This window comes from Balaenoptera musculus, chromosome 9 (genome assembly GCF_009873245.2).
Source record: "Balaenoptera musculus isolate JJ_BM4_2016_0621 chromosome 9, mBalMus1.pri.v3, whole genome shotgun sequence".
In the NCBI taxonomy this organism is placed as follows: domain Eukaryota; kingdom Metazoa; phylum Chordata; class Mammalia; order Artiodactyla; family Balaenopteridae; genus Balaenoptera; species Balaenoptera musculus.
Window position 1 is genome coordinate 47,806,737 of NC_045793.1, and position 27,015 is coordinate 47,833,751.

The 27,015-nt window shown below is 42.4% G+C and overlaps 1 protein-coding gene and 1 long non-coding RNA gene across 3 annotated transcripts in view; one reads left to right on the forward strand and one right to left on the reverse strand.

The window, feature by feature from the left end:
• LOC118900667 overlaps positions 1-27,015 on the forward strand; it is a 154,104-nt gene that overhangs the window by 88,034 nt on the left and 39,055 nt on the right. The gene's annotated exons all lie outside the window — the stretch shown is intronic.
• On the reverse strand, positions 22,818-26,582 carry PRR15 (proline rich 15). Of its 2 annotated transcripts, none has more exons than XM_036863199.1 (2): positions 24,336-24,430; positions 22,818-23,951 (listed from the first exon to the last, which is right to left on the reverse strand). In XM_036863199.1, the coding sequence occupies exon 2, from the start codon at positions 23,808-23,810 to the stop codon at positions 23,421-23,423; it is 390 nt and encodes a 129-aa protein (XP_036719094.1). In that variant the 5' UTR covers positions 23,811-23,951; positions 24,336-24,430; the 3' UTR covers positions 22,818-23,420. The 2 variants fall into 2 exon arrangements, with proteins under 2 accessions (XP_036719094.1, XP_036719093.1); XM_036863198.1 differs by lacking the exon at positions 24,336-24,430 and adding an exon at positions 25,701-26,582 and having other exon boundaries at positions 22,825-23,951.

Below are 27,015 nucleotides of genomic sequence, written 5' to 3' on the forward strand. Positions count from 1 at the left end.
GAAAATAAAATTTTGCTAAACGATTAAACTGATTTTTTTTCTGTTTCAGCTAGTCAGTATTTTAAATTGAGTCCCTTAGTGATCTTGTATTATCTTAAAACTCAATCATAATTAACTTGCTTCTCCCAACTTTATAGAAGAGGGAACAATTCTTATTATAAGACCTTTGCCGTTCAATACTGTGTTAAAAGTAAGTTAGAGAATTAGGAAAGATAAGGCTGCCTGTTACAAGCTGTTCATCTACTAAGAATGTATCTGTTCTTGGAATAGTTAAGGTGTGGCTAAAGTTGAAATGATTTGTTTACAGAAAGGATTTTTTAAATGCATAGAGTCATATTTGACCTTTACTATGTGAGCCAACAGAGTGCAAGAGAACTTCCAGTCATGTTTTTGCTCTTCCTCAAGAACATCAGTGAATTTGGGGAGAAAATATCACTAGTACGTCCACGTATACACGTATATGCTAAAGTATTTTATATTTTTATTACTTCTTACCTTATGATAAAATACCAAAGAGATGTAATTGTGTTTTGCTTTGAGTTTTATTATAATATATGTGCTCAGAAATATTAAATTTTGCTGAAGAAAATAAGAATATTAAATAATTAAAACCACTATGTATTGCTGTCAACCAGTCATCATGCTTAGCATTTTACGTAAATCACGACTCTATTCAATCATGATGATGATGAAGATAAGGAAGATGATGACAATAGATATCATTTGTTAAGCAGCCATTATGTACCTAGTACCTGCTAGGCACCTGAGGTATAATAGTGTACATGGGAGGCACAGTCCCTGACCTTACAGAGATTAAGATTAGTGACAAGGTGTAAACAGATCAACAGTTATGATATAGAGTGGTGAGAGCTGTGTGGGAGAAGTATGGGTGTTACAGAAGCACACTGGAGGGATGTCTGACCCACATTTTATTGAGGCATAAAGAGAAGGTATGTGTCACACACACACACACACACACACAAACACAAAAACAGATATAAAGAGATGAATTGGCCACCAAAAAAAAAAAAAAAACAAACCCCAGAATAAAAATGAGCATGAAGAAATATCCAGAGGGTGGAATATGCATGACACTTCCAAAAGAACTGAAAAAATTTTCAATATGGCGGGAGCAGAGAGGACCAACATGGACAAAATAAAACATAAGCCTGGGGGGTAAGTTTGAGCTGCCATGAAAGCCACATTGAGGAAATGAAATTTGGGATCAGAGCGGACAGTGTCATGATCAGACATGTACGTTAGAAAAATTACACAGCTACCATGTGGATGAACAATGGGGGCAGAGGCAAGACTGTTGGCAACAAAATGAATTAGAAAGGTTGCAGTCATTTGGCAAAAACAAAACAAAAAATGATTGTCTGACACCAGGGGAGTGACAATGTGAATGGATTAAATGTGATTTGATTCGAGAGACGTTTAGGATGTAGATTTGGTAGGTCTCAAAGGTGGGAGTGAGGGAGGTTAAAAGAGAAAGGGATTCTGTGGAGAGGCAGTTGGCATTTAATGAAATTTGGAACAGAGGAGTAGGAGAAGGTTTTGGAGTGAGGAAAAAGAGAGCACTTACTTTTGATGTGCTGAGTTTTAGGTGGCTATTGAATATTCAAGTAAATCCAGAATTTACATATGAGGAAATGAAACTGAATGAAGTTAATAACTTCATTTGGAGCCATGACGGTCTGGCTCCAAATTCCATTAACCACTATACTATTCTCCTTCTCAAATCTTTTTTTTTTTTTTTTTTTAAATCACTCCCTATTTTATCAAATTTATTTATTTATTTATTTTTGGCTGTGTTGGGTCTTCGTTTCTGTGTGAGGGCTTTCTCTAGTTGTGGCAAGCGGGGGCCACTCTTCATCGCAGTGCACGGGCCTCTCACTATCGCGGCCTCTCTTGTTGTGGAGCACAGGCTCCAGACGCGCAGGCTCAGTAGTTGTGGCTCATGGGCCTAGTTGCTCCGCGGCATGTGGGATCCTCCCAGACCAGGGCTCGAACCCATGTCCCCTGCATTAGCAGGCAGATTCTCAACCACTGTGCCACCAGGGAAGCCCGCCTTCTCAAATCTTTGTGCGAAACTCTTCTCTAGAGATACGGATTTTGACAATCTGCACTCTCAATGCTCCTTATTTGATCCTATAGAACAGTGTCAGGATACTGGTTTCTAATTCAGCTGTTCCACTAACTTCTTGACTCTGGGCAAATCATTAACCTTTCAGAATCACTGTCTTTAAGGAAGGAGTTGGACCAGACTGGTATTTTTCAAAGGGGCTTTGGAAGTAGGAGTGGAAGGAGCTTAGAAAAGAAGAGCATGAACAAACATGTCTCCTGAGAAAAGCCTATCACCTGGAAAGGTTCCTCAAACCATAAACTCTACGTAGGTCCTTCTCCTCCCTCCTATTCTGATATTCCCCCCAGCAAGGGCATCCCTTCCAGTTGAGATCTATGGCTTTGGCTTGTGCTGTATCCTTCAGATATGCTCAGAGAAATAAAGATTGATAACCTCCAGATAAGATGATCTCAAAGTCTTTCATGCGCTCTTAGATATTTCAAAATTCTGTCATTGCAAATCAACTTCTTTAAAATATACAAGAGAATAGTGTTTTTGCTTGTTTTCTCACTAGGTCTTCTTTCATTCACCATATATTTACTGTGTACTTACTATGGGTCAGATCAGGCATGTAGACACTCGGGATATAGCAGCGAATAAGACGAAGTCCTGTACTTCGGACATTTGCATTCTGGTAGGGAGGGACAGATAATGAACTTTGAACAGCACAGGTTGAACTGTGTAGGTCCATTTATACGCAGATTTAAGAAAATAAATATAGTACCTGTATTTTCATTTTACAGATCTTAAATTAACTAACGTGGGGAAATGTTTGTGTTCAACAGGATCACAATATGTGGAATCAAAAGAACTAGGGTTTGAGTCCTGATTCTATCCAAACTGTTTCAGCTTCCTGCCCTTGGGTGAGTCATTTATCAATTCCTTTGTTTTTGAGGCAGAGATAGCAGTACTCGTATTTTCAACTCAGCGGGGTGTCAGTGCCTCTAACCCCCATGTTGTTCAAGGGTAACTGTACACAGAAAATCACTAAAGCTATAGAAGTCCTAAATAACACTATCAAGCAACTTGATTGAACTGAAATATTTTCATTTTCAGACTCTACTTCTCTACCTAAAAACAGCAGAACACACATTCTTTTCAAGTGTACACAGAACATTCACCAAGAAAGACAATACTCTGGGCCATAAAGCAAACCTTAGCACACATTGAAATGAATTGAAATCAGGACTATGATAAAATTAAACCAAAAATTAACAGCAAACTTATCTAGAAAATCCCCACATATTTAGAAATTAAACAACAGACTTCTAAATATCACATGGGACAAAAAACTGTCTCAATGGAAATTAGAAAATATTTTTAACTGAATGACAAGTAACATGTAGCACATCAAATTTGCACAATGCAGCTAAAACAGTTTTTAGAGAGAAATTTATAGCAATAAATGCTTATATTAGGGAGGAAAAAAAGGTCTCAAATCAGTAATCTAATCTTCCACCTTAAATAATAAGAAAAAGCAGAGCAAACTAAGCCCAAAGCAAAGAAAGAAAAGGATAAAGATAAGAATAGAAAGTCAATGAAACTGAAAACACAAAAACAATAGAGGAAGTCAGCATAACCAAAAACTGGTTCTTTATAAAGAACAATATAATTGATAAAGCTCTAGCAAGAATGGCCAAGAAAAACAGATAGAAGACACAAATTAATATACCAGAAGCAAAAGCTGGACAAAGAAGGGGTGAATATTAAATGCATAATTAGGAAATACTATAACAACGTTATGCTCATAAATTCAACAACTTAAATGAAAAAGACCAATTCCTTGAGAGATACAAACTATCAAAGCTTACATACACAAAAATAGGTAATCTGACTAGTCATATATATATTAAAGAAATTGAATTTGTAGTTAAAAACCTTCCAACAAAGACAACTCAAGACTCATATGGCTTTTCTGGTGAATTCTACCAAAAATTTAAGGAAGAAATAATATCAATTCTACAAACGCTCTTCTAGGAAAATTGAAAAGGAGAGAGTACCTCTCTACTCATTTTATAAGGCCCATATTACCCTGATACCAAAACCAGACAAAGACGCAAGAAAACTATACACCCATAACTCTCATGAACATAGATTCAAAAATTCTCAAAAAGATTTTAGCAAGTTAAATCCAGCAACATATGCAAAAGATAACATCATGAGAAAATGGGGTGAACACCAAGAAGCAAGGCTAGTTCAACATTCCAAAATTAATGTGGATTACATTGACTAAAGAAGACTGAAAAGGAGAAACTACATAATTATATCAATATATATAGAAAAATCATTTGACAAATAAAAAATATATTTATGATAGAAACTCTCAGTAAACTAGGAATAGCAGCAATTTTTCTCAATATGATAACAAGCATCTACTAAAACTTAAAGCTAAATTATACATAATTAGACATTATAAATTATATGTAGTAAATTATACATAATGGTGAAGAATAAATACTTTTTTTTTTTAAAATTAATTTATTTTTTAAAATTTTTTTTTGGCTGTGTTGGGTCTTCATTTCTGTGCGAGGGCTTTCTCTAGTTGTGGCAAGCGGGGGCCACTCTTCATCGTGGTGCACGGGCCTCTCACCATCGCGGGCTCTCTTGTTGCGGAGCACAGGCTCCAGACGCGCAGGCTCAGCAGTTGTGGCTCACGGGCCCAGTTGCTCCGCGGCATGTGGGATCTTCCCAGACCAGGGCTCGAACCCGTGTCCCCTGCATCGGCAGGCAGATTTTCAACCACTGCGCCACCAGGGAAGCCCCAAGAATAAATACTTTTGCCTTGATATGGGAATAAGATTCAAGACTGAAACAAGATGCTCACCACTCCTATTTAGTAGCATACTACTCAGTGCAATAAGGCAAGGAAAAGTAAAAGATACTAAAGTATCAGTTACAATGGCCCCCAAAATGAAATATTTAGGTGTAAACAACAAAATATTTGCTGAATTTGCATGATAAAGACTACAAAACACAGATGAAAGAAATCAAAGAACTAAATTTATTGGGTTTGTGTACTGAAAGACAATATTAAGATGATAATTCTCCTCAAATTGATCTATAGATTTATTACAATCCCAATAAAAATCCCAGCAGGATTCTTTTTTTTTTTTTTTTAAGAAATGACTGTTACTCTTGGATTGCAGAAGTGTGTTTTTTTTTTTTTAAAGATTTATTGATTGATTGATTGAGTGAGTGATTGCTATGTTGGGTCTTCGTTTCTGTGCGAGGGCTTTCTCCAGCTGCGGCAAGCGGGGGCCACTCTTCATCGCGGTGCGCGGGCCTCTCACTATCGCGGCCTCTCTTGTTGCGGAGCACAGGCTCCAGACGCGCAGGCTCAGTAGTTGTGGCTCACGGGCCTAGTTGCTCCGCGGCATGTGGGATCTTCCCAGAACAGGGCTCGAACCCGTGTCCCCTGCATTGGCAGGCAGACTCTCAACCACTGCGCCACCAGGGAAGCCCCAGGATTCTTTTTATCAATAGCTATTGACAATATCATTCTAAACTTTATATGGAAAGCCAAAATAATTAGAATAGACAAAATGATTTTGAAAATGAAAAACCAGGTGGGAAGATTCATGTTGCTTGATCTTAAGAGTTACTATGAAGTCACAGCAATCAAGACAGTGAAGTATTTGCAAAAGGATAGACACAAAGATGAATGAACAGAATATAGAGTCCATAAATTGATCCATACAAATATGCCCAATATATTTTTTGACAAGGGTGCCAAGATAACTCACTGGAGAAAGCATAGTTTTTTCAACAAATGGTACTAGAAAAATTGAATATACACATGCAAAAAATAAATGTCATTAAATATAAAATTATAAAACTTTGGAAAAAACTTTAAAGAAAATATCTATGTCCTTGGGTTTGGCAAAAAGTTCTTAGATATGACATTAAAGGTCCAAGACATAAAAGAAAAATTTGCTAACTTGGAATTCACAAAATTAGAAACTTTCGCTCTGTGAAAGACACTGTTAAGAGAGTGATAGACAAGATACAGACTGGGAGAAAATATCTGCAAATCATATGTCTGACAAAGGAATTATATCCATAATATATAAAAAGTTTCATAACAACAAAAAAAAACCCCTAAAAACATGGGCAAAAATTTGAACAGACACTTCACCAAAGAAGTTATATAGATAGTACATAAACACAAGATATGATGCTCAACGTTATTAGTCATTAGGGAAATGCAAATTAAAACCACAATATGATACCTTTACACATCTTTTTAAATGTTTAATACAAAAACAAAAACTGACAATACCAAGTCCAATACAATACAAGGATATGGAGTATCTGGAACTCTCATACACTACTGATGGGAATGAAAATGGTACAGCTACCCTGGAAAACAGTTTGTCAGTTTCTTGTAAAGTTAAACTTACACTTGCCATATAAATGTAGCACTCTTACCTCTATGTATTTACCTTGGAGAAATGAAAACTCAGGTTCACACAAAAACCTGTATTCAAATAATCGTAGCAGCATTATTCATAACTACAAAAACCTGCAACAACCTAAATATCCTTAGCTGGGCAAATGGATAAAGAGGTACATCCATTAAATGAAATACTACTCAGTAATTAAAAGGAATGAATTATTGATATTCTCAACAACATTGATGCATTATGTTTATCAAATATATTATGCTAAGTGAAAGAAGCAAGGCTCAAAAAGTTACATATTGCATGATTCCATTTATACGAAAATCTGGAAAAAACAACACTGTAGGAATAGAAATAAGATCAAAAGTTGTTTACTATGATTTAAGGGTGTGTGTGTGGCAGGGAGTGGTTTGACTATAAAGTTGCAACACGGGGGAATTTTTGGAGTGAAGGAACTGTCTGTATCCTGACTGTGATGGTTGTTATACCATGCTATAATTTATCAAAACTCACAGAATGAATATTTTGAAATAATTTTTAAAAATAATAGAAATCACAAAAGAAAAAAATGGAATTGATTCTAAAAATACTTAGATATCTTCTCTATGTAAAAATAATTTAAAGTAAAATTCCTAACTAAAACACAGAAAATTTCAAAAAGTGGGTGAGGAATTTACAAACCATGAGGTCCTTTAGGAGAACACAACGGCTGGTGACCACTAGAGGCAGTACAGAGATGTCTAAAGCACTTTAGTCAAACCCAGAAGATAAATGGCAAATTAATCAAAACCTTCTTCCCGCCTTTGGAATTTTTCAGAGGGCACACTTGGCAATTCTGGGTTACTTCCTTTGTTCCCTCACTTGTATTGTGGGCGGCAGATAGTGGGCTGATGTGACCGCAGAAGCATTCCAAGTGGGTGCTTGTAGATTTGGAATGCCCTGCCTGGGCCGGGGAGGCCCCAAATACTAGAATGGCCGGGATCCCAGGCCTCTGCTAAGGGTGACTGATGGAACAGTGGAGGGGAGCTTTCTGGGTGAGCGTGTGTCTCTGCTCAGGCTTCTAACCAGCCCACTGGTGCCTGCAGATTAGAAACCAGAAACGTGGGATGGGACAAAAAATGTAAAGAGCATAAAAATAAACTTGCTTAGTGTGGCCGAATGCCTGAGGGGCCGGGAGAGGCTGAGGGAGAGTAGAAGAGATGCCATCTGGAGAAAGATGAGGACCAAGAAAAAGGCCAAATGTCTGAGCAGATGCCAACCCATCCTTTCCTCATTTTTCTCTTTTTTTATTTCATTTTTTTCTTTCTCTCTTCCTTCTCCTCCTCTCTCTTCTCTTCTCATTCTCCACCCCTACACCCACAACCCTGTGTTTCCCCTCCTCTCCTGTGCTTTTGTATCTCCTTCATTCCTCTCTCTCCTCACAGTCAACTGAATAACATGTATTCAGTGAACATGGCAGAGACAAGATCAAAGGCGTGAAGGACGATTAGCTTCTGGTGGCTGCCATAACAAACTACAATAAACTTGGTGGCTTAAAACAACCCAAATTTATTCCGGAGGCCAAAAGTTTGAAATCAAGGTGTTGGCAGGGCTGCAGTCCCTCTGAAGGCTGTCGGAGAGGATGCTTCCTTTCCTCTCCAGACATTCCTTGGGTTGTGGCTGCCTCACTCCATCTCTGCCCTCCTCTTCACGTGGCCTCTTCGCAGTGCATCTCTCCTCTGTGTGCCTCTCATAAGGACGCTATTGGATTTAGGGCCATCCTGGGTAATCAGGATGACCTCATTTTAAGATCCTTAATTTATGAATCTGCAAAGACCCTTTTTCCAAATAAGATCATATTCATAAATTCTGAGGGTTAGGACATATCTTTTTTGGGGGGGGAGGGGCAGCATTTAACCCATGACAAATGAGGTTCCAACCTCCACACAACATTTGATTCTTCTGTTCTCACTCATTCAGTAAGCCATGTAGTTATTGACGATGAATTATTACTTAGCCTCACACTAGAATGGAGCAAGTAAAAAGTAAATGCAATTCATGGGCCCTGTACTTAGAGAATCAACAGTGTGGTTGGAAATTCACAATAAATCCTCCCCCCAACCCCCCACATATAAAACATAACACAAGAAAGTTAAAGAACACAATAGTTCAATAATGTCATGTAAAATATAATTAAGAGTAATCTAGTTAGAGAAACAAGACTAGCATATGTCTCATGATTAAAGAGCAATTAAACTAATAACGTGATAGAAAAACGGACAAAGGGTGTGAACAGAGAGTTCATATAAAAGACATAGAAATTAAATGTTCCAAAAGATGCTCAAGCTTACTCATAAGAAAAGAAACGCAAACTAAAACTACCTCGGATATATACTATTTCTTACCTATTATGTAGCTAAAATCCAAAAGTTTGGTAATACTCTCCTGGTGAGGCGATGGAGAGAGTCACTTTCATACACTGCTGGTGAAGTGTAAATTGGAACAACCCTGACAGTGGCAATTTGATGATATCTCTAAAATTTATCTATAAAAATGTTGTGAAGTATATATTCTTTGATCCAGCATGCCTGCTTCTAGGATGTTACTTTACAAAAAAATTTACACAGGTGCAAAATGATCTATGTTCAAATTATTCTATATAGCACTGTCTTAAAGAGCAAAATATTGGAAATGAGCCAGAGATTTTGCAGTAGGCGGCTGAGGAATATGACTGTCAAAGAAGGTAGAGGCCCAGTACCAGGGAAGTCATTATGGGGGGGGGGGGAGTCCCATGACTCAAGCCTCCCTTCTTGGCCCTTGTCTATCATTCTTCTCAAGTGGCAATCATCTTCCATTCCAGTGAGGGTTTCTCTGCAGCCTTGCTTTCTTCCTGACCAAGTTTTTACAACTGTGTTCAGCATTTCATGAAAAGTTTTGGGAAACATTCTCATTGAGGTCCACACCTAAGAGGCATATTGAAGCCCATGTCCACTTTTACTCAGAGGCTGGTCCAGTCACGCTGACACATAAACATGCAGGGCCTGGATCTATCACAGCCAATAAAACTATTCATTTGGAATAAAATAGCCTGATAAACCCTGGGTCTGTACCCTTCAGAGGAAGTACAGGTACATGTACACGTACACACACACATGCACATACACACTCGCCCAGTCTAAAGTCCAGCGCATTAGGAATTAATTTGCCAGGAGAAGGATCATAAATTGCCCCACATCAATATGTTTATGTTTCCAGACTCTGAGTCCATCTTTCCTGGCGTGGAATCAGAGGACAATGGAAAAAGCAAATATTTGAATTCAGAAGATGCAGCTCTTTAGGACTCACTAACCATAGAACCTTGAACAATCACTTAATTTCTTTGAGATTCCATTTCTCATCAACAAAATGGGGATCAAAGTAATATCTGCAACATTAATTAGCTTTTGATGCCTAACAAACCACCCAAAACGTAGTGGCTTAAAACAATTAATTTCATGCACAATTCTGCAGGTCACCATTTGACCTGGCTTAATTGGGTAGCTCTGGTTTCATCTAGGCTCTCTCCTGCTTCTGCAGTGAGCAGCCAAGCCAGCTGGTCTCAGGTAGCCTCAGGGAGACAGCTTATCTCTGCTCCTTGAGGTCTCTTCTCCAGTTGACTAGCCTGGACTTGTCTTAAGTTGGAGACAGCTTCTGAGAGAGAGTCAAAGCTCATAAGGCCCCTTGGGGCCTAGATTTGGTGCTATGGACCAAATTGTGTCCCCCCCCCCAAATTCATATGTTGAAGCCCCAATCCCCAGTGTGACTGTATCTGGGGGCAAGACCTATAAGGAAGTAATAAAGGTTAAATGAAGTCATAAAGGTGGGGTCTTAATCTAACAGGACGTGTCCTTATAAGAAGAGGAAGAGACGCCAGAGATCTCTCTCTCTTTGCACAAGCACAGAGGAAAGGCCATGTGGGGTTAAGGTGAGAAGTTCTACAAGCCAGGAAGAGAGGTCTCACCAGACACCAACCCTGATGGTACCTTGATCTTGAACTTCTATCCTCCAGAACTGTGAGCAAATAAATTTCTGTTGGTTAAGCCACCCAGTCTGTGGTGTTATAACAGCCTGAGCGGACTAATACAATTGGAGTTGGCAAAATATCACTTCTACCACATTCCATTGGCCAAAGCAAGACACTAGAAATGAGCCCAAAGACAAAGCGTTAGGAAATAGACTCCACATCTTGATGGGAGGAGCCGCAAAGTCCCCTATCAAAGGGGCATGGATATAGCAATAATAATCTAAAGCATCTGCCACACATAGTTTTTGTATGGATCACATGAAATTACGGATATGAAGGCACTTCCTTAATCATAAAGCCCTATAGCAATGTTAACTATGGTATGCAGCCTGTCTCGCTTTGTAGCAGTTGTGCCTATTTCTTTTCTTTTTTTTTTTTTTTTTAACTTTGGGTTTATTTATTTATTTATTTTTATGGCTGTGTTGGGTCTTTGTTTCTGTGCGAGGGCTTTCTCTAGTTGTGGCAAGTGGGGGCCATTCTTCATCGCGGTGCGCGGGCCTCTCACTATCGCGGCCTCTCTTGTTGCGGAGCACAGGCTCCAGACGCGCAGGCTCAGTAATTGTGGCTCACGGGCTCAGTTGCTCCGCGGCATGTGGGATCTTCCCAGACCAGGGCTCGAACCCGTATTCTCTGCATTGGCAGGCAGATTCTCAACCACTGCGCCACCAGGGAAGCCCGTGCCTATTTCTTAACTACCAGGTGATGTGGTTGTAAAGATGTGTCTGGGTAGTACACTGTTCCCAGGGAGTTAGTAAAAGTCGCTGCCTAATGAATGAAGTCCTATAATTCTTTTATAAAAATTTTTGTGTATTTATTTATTTTTGTCCTTTTTGAAGTCCTATAATTTTTATAATTAACCAGAGAAGTAGCATGGTTTAGGAAGGCAAGACTGCATTTTCATAGCTAGAAAAGCCTGAAAATAAGTATTTGAATGAGTATCCCACTCAGTGAGTTCAGGAACAGGAAGTTTGATGGCTGGATGAATAGTAGAAAAGAAGGATGCAAATCAGGTCGGATTTAGTGAATTTAGTCATCCATACTCACCACCTCCCTGGGAGACCAAGGGAAAAACGAGGCTGCTGAGTCAAAGAGGCAGCCCGCCAGGAAGGAATATCTGTGGCTACAGCATTGGACTCTTTTCTCATCGAAAGACCTGCCCATGAGTCCTAAAGACTGTGTCCAGGTTCACAAGCCTTTGCCCTGATCATCTCCCTGATCATCTCCTGTCCTTGCGCAGAGCTACAAGCAGAAATCCTACTGACAGTTGTGATAAAGAGAGGCTATTCTGTCAGAACGGATAGCCTGGCAAGCTGGTGCTTCTGCTCCAACTGCGAACAGGTTAAATTACACAGCATAGCATATTTCATCATTCTTTCATTGGTGAGAATAGACATGGCGCTCTGACTGCAATGGAGACATAGTGGTTCCTGGGAAGTGGATCTGTGTACCTTGAGAAGTCAAAAGGGTTGAGAGGATAAAGGAAGAGGTCTTGCTGAAGAGTAAAACCCCAGTTTTGGCATGACTCTAGGACCTTCAGGGAGATCCCCCCTCCCAGCGAAGGCAGCTTCAGCCTCTGGAAATCTGCAAACTTGAGGAGTTAAGAGGCAGAACGTCACACTCTGCTGGCAGTCTCTCCTATGTATTGGCTTAAGTAGGCAGGTGTGTTGGTCCAGAAGCAGGGGGGGTGATTTGCCCCCGGGGTTGGGAGCATGTTTAACACCTTCAGGTCACTCACAATACCTGAGATGTAATTAACTCATCAAAACATCTTGAATGGTTCCTGAATGATCCAACGCCTGTCTCCAAACTATTATTGCTTGTATTACACTGTATTGCAGTAAGATTATAAGTAGGTATAGATTAAGATCTTACTTTCTTCTGCATCTGCAGTTTAGTTCACTGCCTGGTACCTAATAGGCACACTGAATAAATACAAGAATGAATGAACTCAATAAATATTTTTTCAATAAATCGATAAATCAATACAAAATAAATGAGGGACACAGTCAGGGTTTAAATTTATAAAGTATATGAAGGACTAAAAATATTGGTATCTACTTTATTTTTTGTCCCAAGGCCCTTGTACTATGTACTCAATAAATACTTGTTGATTTGCACTAAAGTTACCTAGCCCCCAAATTAAATATTACATTACAAAAATAAGACAGCTAACTGTCCCAACAATTAAAAGGGGCAATGGGCAAAATTCTACCCTTCATTCCTGAAAAGCCATAGCTCTGTGCCCCTGTAGACTGGAAAGAACTACCTTCTTCCCTCCAAAAAATTCCTAGTGCCTGTAGCCTTGGCTATACCAGGGTCAGGGGCATCTATAGCCCCCTCGTTCTCATTACAATCAGCAGGGGGCTGACAGGGAACTTTCTTTCAAAACTCATGCCTCTTGGGACCCTCACTAGGCTACATCTCCTACTCCCCCTGTGCTCCCTCTGCCTCAATCTCTCCATCTAATTCCTGAGAATTGGCTTCAGTGTAAAAGAAACTTAGAATATGTCCAAGGGTGAAGATGTGAGCGGCTGCCTCCAATCAAAACATACCCTTCTGCAAACTCAGACTGAGAGAGATTTCCTGCAAAGAGTGGTCTGTCAAGGCTCATAGGTGTTGACATATTCCACGGAACTGACAGTGAGCTACCTAAGGCTGCCTTGGATTTCCACCATCTGTAAAAGTTGTCCCATGTCCCCACCTGCAGTAATACAGCAGTGGACATCTAGAGGAAAGCATGTGAATCATGGGGATGAAGCTGCTTCCTCGTCCTTCACCGTCTCTAGGATCAGAAATGCAGGGAGGATGGTCACTCCCAGGGCTTTAGAGATTTTATTGTTGACAATGTGGTGTCTCCACAACCCTAAGCCATCCCCCAGGCATTCCTGAAACTTACCATTGCATTTCCCTACTAAGCTAATCGCCTCTTCTTCCCAATTTTACTTCCCTTTTTGGGGGATCTGGCAACACCTTAAAATGCATTCATCATATAATCCCAGATTCAGGGTATGTTCTTAAACATATAGATGACAGCACGGAATCCGATTCTCTTTTTTTTGTCATCTTGGACCTGAGGTTCTTTCTTTTTCTCCACCTCCTAGATGTCCAACTGCCCTTGAGTTTTTGAAACAAGAACATGACCACAGTTTTCCAAAATGCCTCTTGGCATTCCCCAAGGAGTGGAGCCTTCACATTCCAGACAGGGTTTAAAGGAAACCGCTGAAATAATTCCTTCAGGCCAATCTCAACCCATCACTCAGGAACTAGAATAAAAACAGCTGATATTACTGAGGGCTTCCTCTGGGCTATGCAGTTTATCTCTGAGAGATATGCTTTTATGTGTGCTTAGTTCAAGCAAAACACCATGAAGTGGTATTTGCATTTATTCACAAGGAAACCTGAGCTGGAGAAGGTAGATGACTCCACTCCAGTTCCATTCCATGTGGCTGCTCAAGCAGCAGAAATGTCCTCAAAAGCACTGAAAGTCTGCAAAGAAAGGGTCTATCTAAAGAGGTTCATCAAGCTCTTGGGACCTTGGAAAAACCTGACCTCCAAGGCAGAGGGGAGAACATATTGCGAGACCTGGAGCCTGCTTTGGCTGGAATAGAGGGTGTTTGAAGGGATGGCAGGGAGAGAGACATGGAGGAGTGGGCAGAGGTTGGACCCAGTGGGGTGCTTAAAGCACGTTTATTGGTTTAGGATTTTATCTGGAGGATACTGTCTCATCATACATCAGAGAGTGTTAACCAGGGGAAGGAGATACTGGATTAGCTTTCTATGTTAAAAATTTTTGAAATCTAACTTTTTACAAAGTTCAGTTCAGTGGTGGGTTGGGGAACAGATTATAGTGGGGGCAGGAGTGGATACAAAGGACCAGAGAGCAGGCTGCTGGGCTGGGCCAGGGGAGAGAAACTGGTGCCTTAGATTCTGTTTGTGGCAGGGGAAGTGGAGAGAGGTGGACAGATTTGAAAGAGTTTATTAAAAATACAGAACAGACTGATCAATTCAATGAAGAGAGCCAGTGATTTAGGAAGAATGAGGAACCAAGAATGACTTCCAGTGTTCTGGTTTGAGCGATTAAGAGCACTGAAGGAAGAACAGCAAGAGAGGGGGAGGAAACTCAGGAGCAGGTTGAGTCATAGATGTTAATAGGAACGTTGCAAGTAGGAGACCGGTCAACAGGGTTAAGGACTGCAGAGAGGCTTCTTAGGGTCGGTCTCAAAAGGGACATAGTAACCATCATGGCGCAATCATTCTAGGTCAGTGGTATAACCCCGTGTTCCCCACCATCCTTCACCTGGCTGTACTATTCTGACTTAAGAATATGGGTCAATGATAGTAAGTGGGTGCAAATGGGGAAAAATTAAAAGTAAAGCTTTGTCTCAGGGTTTTTAAACACACACATAAACTCACACCTATAAGACATCCATTAAAAAATTACTGGAAGAAAATACACTCAGAAGTGCTGACTCTGGGTAGTGGGCTTATGATAAAAAATTTTATTAAGTATTTTCTAAAGGATTCGTGATAAATTTGCATTAGTAACAGGAAAAGGAAAAAAAAATTAGCAAAAAGAAAATCCTAACTTTGAAGATTGTAACAATAAGACTGTAGGTGAATAGTGAGAACACGTGCTCTTTCCAGACAAGAAAGGGACCTTACATCTGTGACTCTTCTCCTTCTAATATGTAAACAATTCTAAAGGTGACCACTATTTCAGATTATGATAAGCTGTCAGAGTGAGTTGGTCTGAGCTGTCTTGGATTTATAAAATTAGAGGAAAGGCTCTGAATTTCTAAACTGCTCCAGGGTCTTCTTTAAAGTTATGTAGAGCCTGGGGCAAGACACACTTTACCTTCTCACTTCCTTCCATAAATGTTACATGAGTAGAATTGAATATTGGTGATAATAATAAGGCTAATGTTTATTAAGAGTTTACTAAGGAGGTCAGTTCTGTATACATCCCATGCAGCCTTCATAGCAAATGAGTGAACTGGGTACAATTATTCTTGAAGATAAAGAAATTAAAGTAAAATAAATCAGACAAAGACAAATACTGTATGATCTCACTTATATGTGGAATCTAAAACAAACTGAATAGAAACAGAGAACAGACTGGTGGTTGCCAGAGCGGGTGGGGGAAATGGGTGAAGGTGGTCGAAAGGTACAAACTTCCAGTTGTAAGATGAGTAAGTTCTGGGGATGTAATGTACAGCATGGCGACTGCAGTTAACAATATCACATTGTATATTTGGAAGTTGCTAAAAGAGTAGATCTTACAAGTTCTCATCACAGGAAAAAAAATTGTAACTGTGCGATGGTGGATGTTAACTAGAGTTACTGTGGTAACCAATTCACAATATATAAATCTATCCAACCATTATGTTGTCCACCTTAAACTAATACAATGTTATATGTCAATTATATCTCAATATCGGGACCAAAAAAAACAACACAAACACAAACGAAACAAAACTAACAAATAACAACAACAAAAATTAAAGCATGGCAGGTTGTATAACTCAAATAGGTTCACAGACAGTAAATGGAAAAGCCAGGATTTAAATCTAACTCATCTGACTTTAGAACCCTCTGTCTTAACTACTATATTACTTCACTTCTCCTGCAAGAAATTTAAGTCCTCATTCACTCAACAAATATTTAATGAGTACTACGTGCTAGGCGCTGCGCTGGCCACAGCAGAGCCAGCATAAATTAGAGTCCCTCCCCTTTAAGAGTTTACCATCTGGTGGTAGAGACAGTAACAATACTGTCCGTGGGACGGGCTGCGGCAGGAGTCTGTGTGTCCGCTGCAGGGACACAGACGAGGACATCTAACTCTATCTTGGAGGCTCTTAGTGAAGCAACCAATGTCACAGTTAAGACTTAGTGGAAGAGTAGGCGTTGTATGGCTATTTATAATATATATATTTATAATATATAAAAATAATATATATGCAAAGGAGGAAATTTCAAGTTAGCTGGAAGAGCTGGTATTGGGAGATCTGATCACAGCCCAGAAAAATATCATGTCAATGGTGAGGGACATGATGTTGACCACAATCCTACTGTAAAATTTATTGCATGCAATTGGAGATCTGGTCTGTTTTGAATATAAAGGTAGACACTGCTTCTCTTAATAGACACTATAATAACAGAATTTTTGAACTTGAAGTGTCTGAACTTCTTGTTTTACAGGTGAGAAAATGAAAGCCCAGAGCAGTTAAGTGATTTGCCTGAGACCACACAACTACCAGTTAGAAAAATGGGTCTAGAGCCTGGGCTTCCTTTCAGGCAGGCCAGTCTGTCCTTTACCAAAGCCCATCACCTTCAGGGCATAGTTCCATCTATTCATGGACTTGCAGCTGCTGTATAAGGCTGTGTAGGTTGTTTACTGGACAAGGGTTCCTGCTACAGGAGTGTGTGGCGGGGGCTGAAGCCCACCCAGAGGAAGTAACCCCCTTTTCTCACTCTCACAGGCACTTTATAGGCAAGCAATTGCCCTCTTGAAATGAATGTAGCCCAGCCTACAGAAACACCAGTTTCCTCCCATACTGTATTAACACAGCGATATTTCCTGTATTTTTACCAATGCTGTTCAAAGAATTTAGTGATTAGTGCTTTAGTGCCCATTGGCACACAAAAACCAGTTCTGGTAGGTGGATTTCCAACAAGTTTCACTGGTGTGATTTCTCTGCCTACAAGTGTGTCTTAGCCATGCCCTTTCCAACAAGGTGCAGGGGTTTGGAGCGACGAGGGGGTCTCCTTTGAGTGCTTAATCTCAGCTCCGGGGTCGTAGTTGCACCTTATATTATTCCTGTGTTCTTTTGGGTTCCTGTTACTTCTTACCAGGCAATCCCTTCTCACTGCAATCCGTATCACAAGTAATAGTTCTGTATAGTAAATGCTCCCTGTTCAAATTACTGCGTGGTTTCTCTCTCCTGATCAGACTCTGACTGATTCACAACCCTCTGAAATTTTTCTATCAGCCAGACACAACCTGCTTTCCTAGAGGAGAAAAGATTATGGCCCTACCAAGAACTACATGCAAGTACAGCATGGAGGGCCCATGCCCTTGTAGATTAGCCAGGAGTTCATGACGGGGCATGAAGAATGAACATTGCCCTTGGAATTTCCCTGAGCTCCTCGACTAAAAGGGCAGTGAGACATGTGATCACATGCATATAATATGGTCAGTGGGAGTGGTAACATGCGCTTGAATGTACTATTCATAGGTGTTTCCCAACAGAGTGAAGGAGGACCATGACAGTCGCGTGGGAAGAGACTCTTGAATGTTAACGGTTGATTGAGGCTTTGCCAGGCAGGTAGTGGAGAAAGAATATTCCAAGCAGAGGCAACAGGACAGACAGAAGCCTGCAGGCATGGCAAGGTACTCTCGGGAATTGTCAGTAATATGGAATGGCTGGATAGGGGTGGCAGCCGTAGTGAAGGAGTTTGACCTTATCCTTCACAGTTTTAAAGACAGTGTAGAGAAGAGTTAAAAAATGATTGTTTCCAGGCCCCTGGCCTAGAGGGGATGAATTCTTGACCAAGGACAACACCAATGAGAATGGAAAAAGATGAGTTTAAACAAGAGTAGAGAATCAGGTAGATTGGCAGGATTTGGGGCCCTTGGGGGCTAGTTATGAGGAACTGAGATTATAGTTGTGAAAACACACTTTTTGAATAATATGTATATAATTATATAGCCTCGCTGCAATTTGATTCTAAGCATGAATAATGAGGCTCCATGCTCCTATACAGCAGAATTACCCTGATTATTGGGCCAGATGACAGTGTGGTGACAGCACCATATGATAATGTGGTAGCTTTATTGCAATTTATGCTTCTCTACCTCCCTCCCAACTTCCCACCTGACCATCAGTACTGGACAGTTGGTGCCTTTGTGTTTTATAGTAAACAATGATCACTCTGTGAATTAGCTTTTACAGCCCGTTGTTCAAAATAGCAAATTCCTAAGAGAGAGTTTTAAAGTGGGAATATAGACTCCATCCCATCATTTTACAGAAGAGCAAACCAACACCCAGATCATCTAAGACTCATCTAGGAGCAAGGGAGAGAGAGAATTATGACCAGGTGTCTTGGAAAACTTTGCAGGAGCTCTTTGCTGCCATCTTTGTAGGATATGCTTGATGACTGGCACGAGAAAAAGATTAATAATCCAGGGTACTTGTAACTCAAGGAATATCCCTTCAGAAAAAGCACAGGGAGGTCCTAGATGGGTCCCGTATTCCCCACTTACTGGCAGGTGAGTCAGCAACTCCTTTCAGGGGTAGGAACCTTCATCTTCTTCAACATGAACCTTTCTAATTTAAGGGCCGGAAATTTTTGTCTCGTGGGTAAACAGTCTTGTTATACATGTCAGAGATAAAGATACTCCATCTTTTTATTGCACGAGGTTATGTCAACAATTCTGACATGACAGTTTCGCGTCCATCACTTTGTCATCCGCAGCACAATTTGGTTTGGAAGAATGGCTGAATTCCTTGTTTTGAATACCTGGAAGGATCGCTGATATCCTCTGTCAGTCTTACTTATCGTGATCTTTAGCTACTACCACTTCTATACAGTGGTCAACTATCCTCTGCCAGGGCAAGACCTGTGCGGTTTCCTCACAATTTATCTCCTTAATGATAATCTTCTCTCGCCACGAATGCTATTCATCCCATGTTCCAGATGTACAGGGCCATCTTTTGACAAAGTGGTTGTTAATACACTGTGCCTGCAGGAGGCTGGGGAAGGGCCCTGTGCCTCCCTCCGGGTGGCCCCTCTTCCACGTCTATGAGCCTGATGGGGACGCATGGGCAATTGCTCAGAGGCGAGGTGAGAATGGGGCCGAGGGTACAGGAAACAGGTGAGAAGAACAAAGCTGTGATGGGACAGCCAGCTTGTCAGTGACAGTGTACCCTGGGCTGCACACTTGTTTCTAGCCTAAGGTACTGGTTATGTTGACACCCAAGGGTATAAAATATCTCTGGTCCCACCCTCTACTTGCCATGGAGATAAACTCATGCTTATCCCAAGAAAGAATCTCTTACATTTCTGGGTAATTATCATAAGATGCTCTGCAAATAAAATAAGAGTTTTTAAAGATCAGTTACCCCTACATCTCTATCACGCTAGCTTTTTTTAGTGTTTGTTTCTAGTCTGGCTGATACTTCTCAACTAAGGAAAAATAATATTCTCTATCTCTTTTTCTCATAAAAGGTGCCTTGTGATCACTGGATATTAGTGCCCTATTTTCCCCCTTATTCCTTTCCAGTTCACCTTTTATTTGAAAGGTGCCCACTTTCTGCCCACTTTTATTATTTATTTATTTCAAGCCACCCAAATTTTCTTCTGTGTATCCCATGAGAGGAACTATTTCTGACAAAGCTTCAGCCCATGCTACTGTTCATTAGGTTTATAGTTCCCTTCTAAGGACTCGGCAAGATCAGCGTTCTGAGTTTGCATTACATTTCAAAGCAGAAAAAAAATATTTCCCAGTGTTATATGAAGCGGAATGTCCTAACTGTATACAAAATAGGGTCTCTGCTCTTGAAATGCAAATCAGAATGGGATGAACAACAGAAGCACGAACACAAAGGGACGTTCAGGTGACCTGTAATATGAGTTACTGCTCAGCCACCGACTGCAAGGACAGTCACTGAGGTAAAACCCACCCTGTGTGTATAATTATCATGGTTATGAAAATATTGAGGAAACACGCTGCTAGATTTTTGTCCCTTTTTCACATAATTTGGAAGCGTGGCATAAGAATTTCTTTAATCATTTCCAAATTTGTGAGTGAAATTTCATTTGTGAGGGATTTTAAGAAAACAAAAGTCTCCAACCTAATTAACTCCAAATTTAATTCAACATTTTCCTTTTATTTACTATAAAATATCTTGAGGTTCAAACATTTTCAAAATCTGTATATATGTTATGGGAATGTAATTAATCATCTGCAGAGCACATAAATCCCAGCAAGACACTTTGTCAAATTATCTCATCTTACTCATGATCCTTTTATCCCACCAATTTTTCTTGGTTTCTGATTTCACTGAGTTGGGATTAAGTCAGTGCATTCCTCCCACTGCATAATTAGGACTGCTTTAAAACTATGTAATTACAAACCTCAACTGCCAATCGTGCATTGCATTCATTGTCATAACTGCCATTAGCATGGTTTTAAATTCTTTCAGAACAGTGGGGAAAGATGTCATGTTAATAAGTTCCACTGCTATATGTCTGCTATTGATTATCTGCAGCAATTATAGACTTGGACGGGATCCAAAACTAGACAGAACCCAGGAAAATGCCAATGTTTTGTGAATCTAAAGGAATTTTTAAGAAAAAAAAAATTCTTTAAAACAATAAAACTGGATGAAAGAGTTAGTATAAGATTTTAAAAGTATGCAATGGCTGGCTTACTTTTATAAATGGGTACAGATCTAATCTGTTGGTCTTCCTGGGAGGGGAGAAGTATTTTGGGTAGTTATCCACTCTAATTTTGATTACCTTCTACAAAAATTAAAATACTATGAAGGTGTTCCAAAGCCTGATTTGACAGCGTCTGCTCTATTCACTCCCACTGCTGGTCAGCCCACAATCCCCTCCCTTACCACGAACCGCTCCTCTGAGTCCAAGATCCCGACTCCCTCTTCTTCATCAGAGTCTAGAGATGGTAGGTAGGCCCACTTAAAATTGATGTGAAGTCTTCCTCATCCAGAAAGCTCACCCTGATGAGACTTCAGTCACATATTTCCCAGTTCTGAATACAAAACAAAAAAAACCTTTTCATGATTTAAAAAAAAAAAAACCCTCACAAACTCTCTTTTAAGAAACTAAGGTGTTCATAATCCCCACGTAAACAATTTCCTTTGGAGTAAGCCTTTAGTATGTGGAAGCGCATGTATCAAATGGTAAACTCTATGATTTTGCTGGTATCCAAGCTTGATTCACTAATTTAAATCCATTTTAGCCGTTTTCATCACGTTTCTTTGTTAAATCTCTTTGGACAATCAACATGTTTTGTTATAAATTACTAATTTAAGAGAAACCAAAAACTATATATAACAAATTCAGGAGCTCCAATCAAGTTCTTGCCTGTCATTATCCACATTATAAATATATAATATATATAATAATTATATATATAATGTAGATATTATATATATAAATTATATATATATTATATATATATAATTTATATGTTATATATATATGAGTGCAATGCACAACTGGCAGTTGAGGTTTGTAATTACATAGTTTTAAAGCAGTCCTAATTATGCAGTGGGAGGAATGGACTGATTTAATCCCAACTCAGTGAAATCAGAATTTTATATATTTATATATATTATATATATTATATTACATGTTATTTTCTTTAACATCTTTATTGGAGTATAATTGCTTTGCAATGGTGTGTTAGTTTCTGCTTTATAACTATATGTTATTAATATATTAAATATATTAATATAATATATTTATATATAATATATATTATATATATATATATACACAATGTGTGTGTGTATATATATATGCACACACACACACTTTGATCATTATAATTTCCCCGCTATGCATTTCTAAATGGTTATAAATGAACTGAATTGTGGTGGGAAGAGGTCCCAGGGATCTTAACAACTAAAATAAATCTCTTGTAATTTGCTGAAAGCAAGTGATTTCAGTATTGATTTACTCTTTTACTTGAAGTTCATAACAAAAGCAAACAGGTAGATTTTTGTTAAAAATCTACAGGTTGGTAGATCTTTAAGGCTTTGCACCTAGATAAATGCGTACTTCAGACTAAAGAAATTAGCTTTTGAAGCAAAGAGGGTGGGAAAAAGCCAGCTTTGCACAAACTGAGAGTTCAGTCCACCTGTTTGAATAAGTATTTTTAGACAATTGTGAGTCAGGTTAATAATGAATACATAAAGAATTATTATTAGCATTGTGACTTACTCTATGAAGATGCACTGAAGTAAAAAAGAAAACTTAGGAATAATTAATTGGTACCTCTCCCTCTCTTCCTCGAATTTGGTGTGTAAATAGGGATATCCAGCTAGCTGGTTCCAATCTGGGTGTTGGTAGTTTCTAGACATGTTCTCCTCCCTGCAGCTTTTCAAGAGGAACTGTCAGGTTATGTGGCAAATGATTAACTCTGTCACCCTGGATTTTGCATGCCTGCTTTTAAGTATGATGAGCTTCAGTCTTGCAATGGAAAAAAATTACAAAAGTCACCTTAAGTCTTACAGTGCAACAGTTTTAATAGTCTACGCTAAAACAGGCAGTACAGTTTTGCAGTTCAACATTAAAAGCAATCTTGCCTTACTTAAAATGCTTCTACTTAAGAACGCTTCCTGCTGTCTCCCATCCCTTCACTTAAGGTATGTCTACAGAAGTACTCCTAAAGTGCATTTCTCAGGCATTGAAGATAGCACTGTGATTTGCTTTCCAATAGCAAGTTCGGAATCAGAGCGTGCCATCCTCAGTGGAGGGCTGTGCAATTCCAGTTGAGCTAAGGTCTCTTACAAAAGTACCCTTCTCACTCCCACGGGCGACGCAAAGGTGGCCACTGAAGTTTTTTGAAAAAAAAAAAATTGTGCCAACTTCCTCTGCGTTATCTTCTCTTACCACGAATAAATATTTAATGCACCCTTGAGTCGTGATATACGGAACACTCAATTGTCACGTCAATTTCCAGGAAAATAAAATCTGGAGGCCTTGTGCGAATATTCAGAATTTGGTGGGATGAGACTCCAAGTACAGGGGCGGGGCAGAATTCTCGGGCTTAGCCCTGGGGGTTGGGGAGGCGTGGTGCGAAGAGAGTCCTGGAGCGCTCGGGCTACTGCTTGTCGTCGTGCGGGTCGCCAGAGAAGCTCGCCTCCTCCGAGGACCTGACTCCCTCGGGGAGCAGAGTGGCGCGCACTTTCCTCTTCTCCTTAAAGCGGCCCGAGCGCGAGATCTTCAAATTTCGGCGGCTGTTGCCCGATTTCTCCCCGCCCAACTTGTCTGGCTTGTGGGGCTCGCCGGCGCCCCCGAGGAGATTGGGATGCTGATTCTCCCGGGAACTGCTTGTCCAGTCGGGGCCAGGCGGGGCGGGCGCCGCGGGTTCCCCGGGGTCAGGCTGGGCGGGAGGCTTCGCACCCCCCGCGGCGTCCTTGCTTTTCTTCCTGCTGTTCTTTAGCGAACTCCACCAGGAGCCCGAGCTGCTGGTGCCGCCGCCGTCGGCCATGGCCAGCGGGCCAAGTGGCGGGGGGCGCGGCGAGCGGGGAAGGGCCTCAGCGGCAGCGGCCCCTCTCTCGTCCACCCCGGCCCTGCCCCGGCTTCTCGCAAGCGGGCTGCGGGCTGGGAGCCGCCGAAGCAGAGGCTTGTGCTGGGGAGGAAAACACAACTTCGTTACTGGGTTTGTCGAAGTCACGTGCCCCTCAATCCCACTTCCTCCCCTTGGCTCCGGCTGGCACCGGAGCGGCTGGGGTCCGAGGGTCCGCAGCCGCGCGGGCCTCAGAGGGCACCGCCGCGCCCCCCCGAGGGCGCAGGCGGACGAAGGGCCTCCGGGGCGCCACCCTCTGGTCTCGAGACTGAGTCTTGGCACTCCCTGGCCTCAGCCTTAGCCTGGCTTCCAGGATAGCGCAGTGGTCCGCGCGCGAGGGCCACCCAGGGGTGGGTACCGGGGCTTCTGGATTAACCAGGCCCCAGAGGGAAAATGGCCTGTCCTGTCACTCTGCCCGTTTGTAGACGAAGCCCAAAGGTGACCCACCGGGTCCAGAACGGCACCTGCGAGGAGGGCGCCCGGAAGCAAGCGCGCCCCCGCTATAGGTGAGCAATGAACATTAGATCCCTGTCAAACAGTTCCGAAATCTCCTTCAAAGGTTTTTGCTCCCTAGACTTTTGTCCCGGGATCCTTTTTGATGTGATTCTTCGGGGGCGGGGCGGGGCGGGGCGTGGGGCGCGGATTTACAGGCCAGTAAGAGCGAGGGACAAGCTCATGGTGTTTGTTTCTTTTAAATTCTGCTTTCGACAAAACTTCTGTCTGATGACTTTCAGAGAAGCATGTCTAGACCTAACTCCCCTTGAAAACCGCCATCCTAACTCTTCCTTTTATTCCCCAGAGACCAATCTTGCGTCTCTTTGAAGCCACCCGCTGCCGGCGGTTGAGATGAGCCCAAGCCCTCTTCCCTTAGTTCTGTATTAAAATATGCACCGCGTCTGTTTGTACTAGGCAACTCAACTCTTGGGATTTTTAGTTACAAATTAAAGGCTTCTGTTCTTTTCCTTGCGCAATTCCCTCCTCCAAAGGAGAGAGCGCACAACCAGGAACTCCAATTTGCCTCTTCCCAGCTTTTAAAATAGCACTGCTGAGCGAAAAGGCTGTCTGTTAGCACTGAAGGTGCGAATATCGGAAGCGAGGCTCCTTCGCTCATTTTCTGTGCTGGGTCTATGCGGCACTAACTCCACGAAGGAGCAGGATTCGCTGGCGCCGCGGCTCATTTCCAGGTTTCCGCTGGGCTCCTTCCCATCCCACGCGCCCGGCGCTGCTGGGATTCGCCGGCGCTGGAGAGCGAAACTTCGGCGGTGTCTGTGGTTTGGAGGTTCTCCTCCCCCCAACCGGGGGAGAGAGCCGGAGGGCCTACGCCGGCGGCCGCAGCGGCCTCCCCTGAGCAAGGAGACCTTGGCACCAGCTCCTCCCCAGGACGCCCCGAGGGCACACTTGGGCTGCGACTTGAAAACAATAGAAGAAAAAACGGCCAAAAGTTCTTTCCTTACAGGAGGCACCCACACCCTCAGGCACAGTTTGCAGTTGTGTTTGCAAACATCCATTCCCCCTCCGCTTTATAGATCGGAAAAGCACCCCCAAGTTATTCACTGGTGGTGGTGGTGGTGATAGTGGTGGGTGTTCTGATGCTGCTTTCTGTCTTCTACCCTACGCTTTCTTCTCCACAATCAACGTTGTATGCACGGAAGGGTTTTGCAAGAATTGCTCAAGGGAAAGACTGCAAATTACTCAAATTACGCAGAACGCCTGCAGCTAGTAACTTCTCCTCGGGCGCTGGGGGAGCGCCCCAGCGTGACACCCCGGAATGGGCTCTGTCTTGGCGGACGGAGAATCACCCTGATCGCTCACCTGCTCAGGCTTCCCAGGACCCTGCGGCTCCGCGCCTCTCTCCCCGCGCAGAGTCGGGAGGGGGTGCACTTGGGTTAATCTGGAAGTCGGGGCGCGGCGTCCCTCTGCGCGGTCTTGGAGACGTCGGGTTTCTTTCTGGAAGGTGTGCTCGCTGAAATCGCCGCAGTCCAGCTAAGCCGATTGCTGTTGCTGGTCTCCCCTGGCTCCTCCAACTTCCTGGCGCAGCGGCGGCAGTAGCCCGGAGCTCGAAGTACGGTTGGCTCCGACCGGAGGCCGCCCCTGCGAGTGGGTGCCAGGCTCACTGCCCCAGGTGAATGGCCAGGCAGGCTCTCCCGCCTAGTAGCCTTTCATTCTCCGGCGCGTCCCCTTTCCCTGATAGCGCCGCCCGGGAGCCGCAGGGAGATGGGATCTCAGGGGCTCACTCTGATGCATTGAAGCTCCCTACCGCGTCGGTCCTCCGCGCGGGAAAAGACATCTGCTCACCTGCTGGTTATTCGCCAAGTGATTCTAGAAACCAGAACCCCGGGGCAGCGGGAAGAAAAAAATAATAACCCAGGAGGCGGCCACTGCTGCCACAGGTGCAGGTAGGAAGTTCGCGTTCCCGCCCTCCAGGGACGAGATTGGACCAGGTCGCCTACGTGGCGCCAGCCTTGGGATGTCTGATTGGAGAAAGGCTGCGTGCGCCGCTCGCGAGTCGGACTCCTGAAGAAGAAACGGTAGAGGAGACCGGAGGCCGGGAGACCGAGGCTGCAGGTGGGCTCCGGTGGATAAACGTCGTCGCAGCTCTCTCTCCCTCTGCCCCTACCCCAATTTCTTTTTTTCCTTTCCTCTCCGCGTCCCCAACCGCGGCCACTCAGCTCCCAGAATCTCAAGTTTTGTAACTTACAGGAGCCGTTCCATACCCAGGCACAATGTTGCAGAGTTGCAGGCGCCCTGAGTTGAAAGGCTGCAATATTAACAAGTTCGTCATGTGCCAGCCAGGCGCTCTTCCAAGCGCTTTCTGTGGATTAATTTATTTACTCCTCCTCACAGCAACCCTAGGAGTAAGAACTATTATTATCCTCACTTGACAGGCGAGGAGAATTTAGCTCTGAAAGGCTAAACGGTTGCCCAAGGTTGCACGGCTGGTGAGTGGCAGAGCCGGATTTGTACCCTGGAGACCTGACTCCGGCTCCCGCGGTCTTAACCGGCACCTTATACCGCAGCCTGCCAGTCCATGTCGGTCTCTTAGCACGACTCAGTGAGGATGTGAATTTCCTTCCCCCAGGTCTAGAAGTCCGTGGACAGCCACCGCCCGGGGAGTACAAATCCAGCC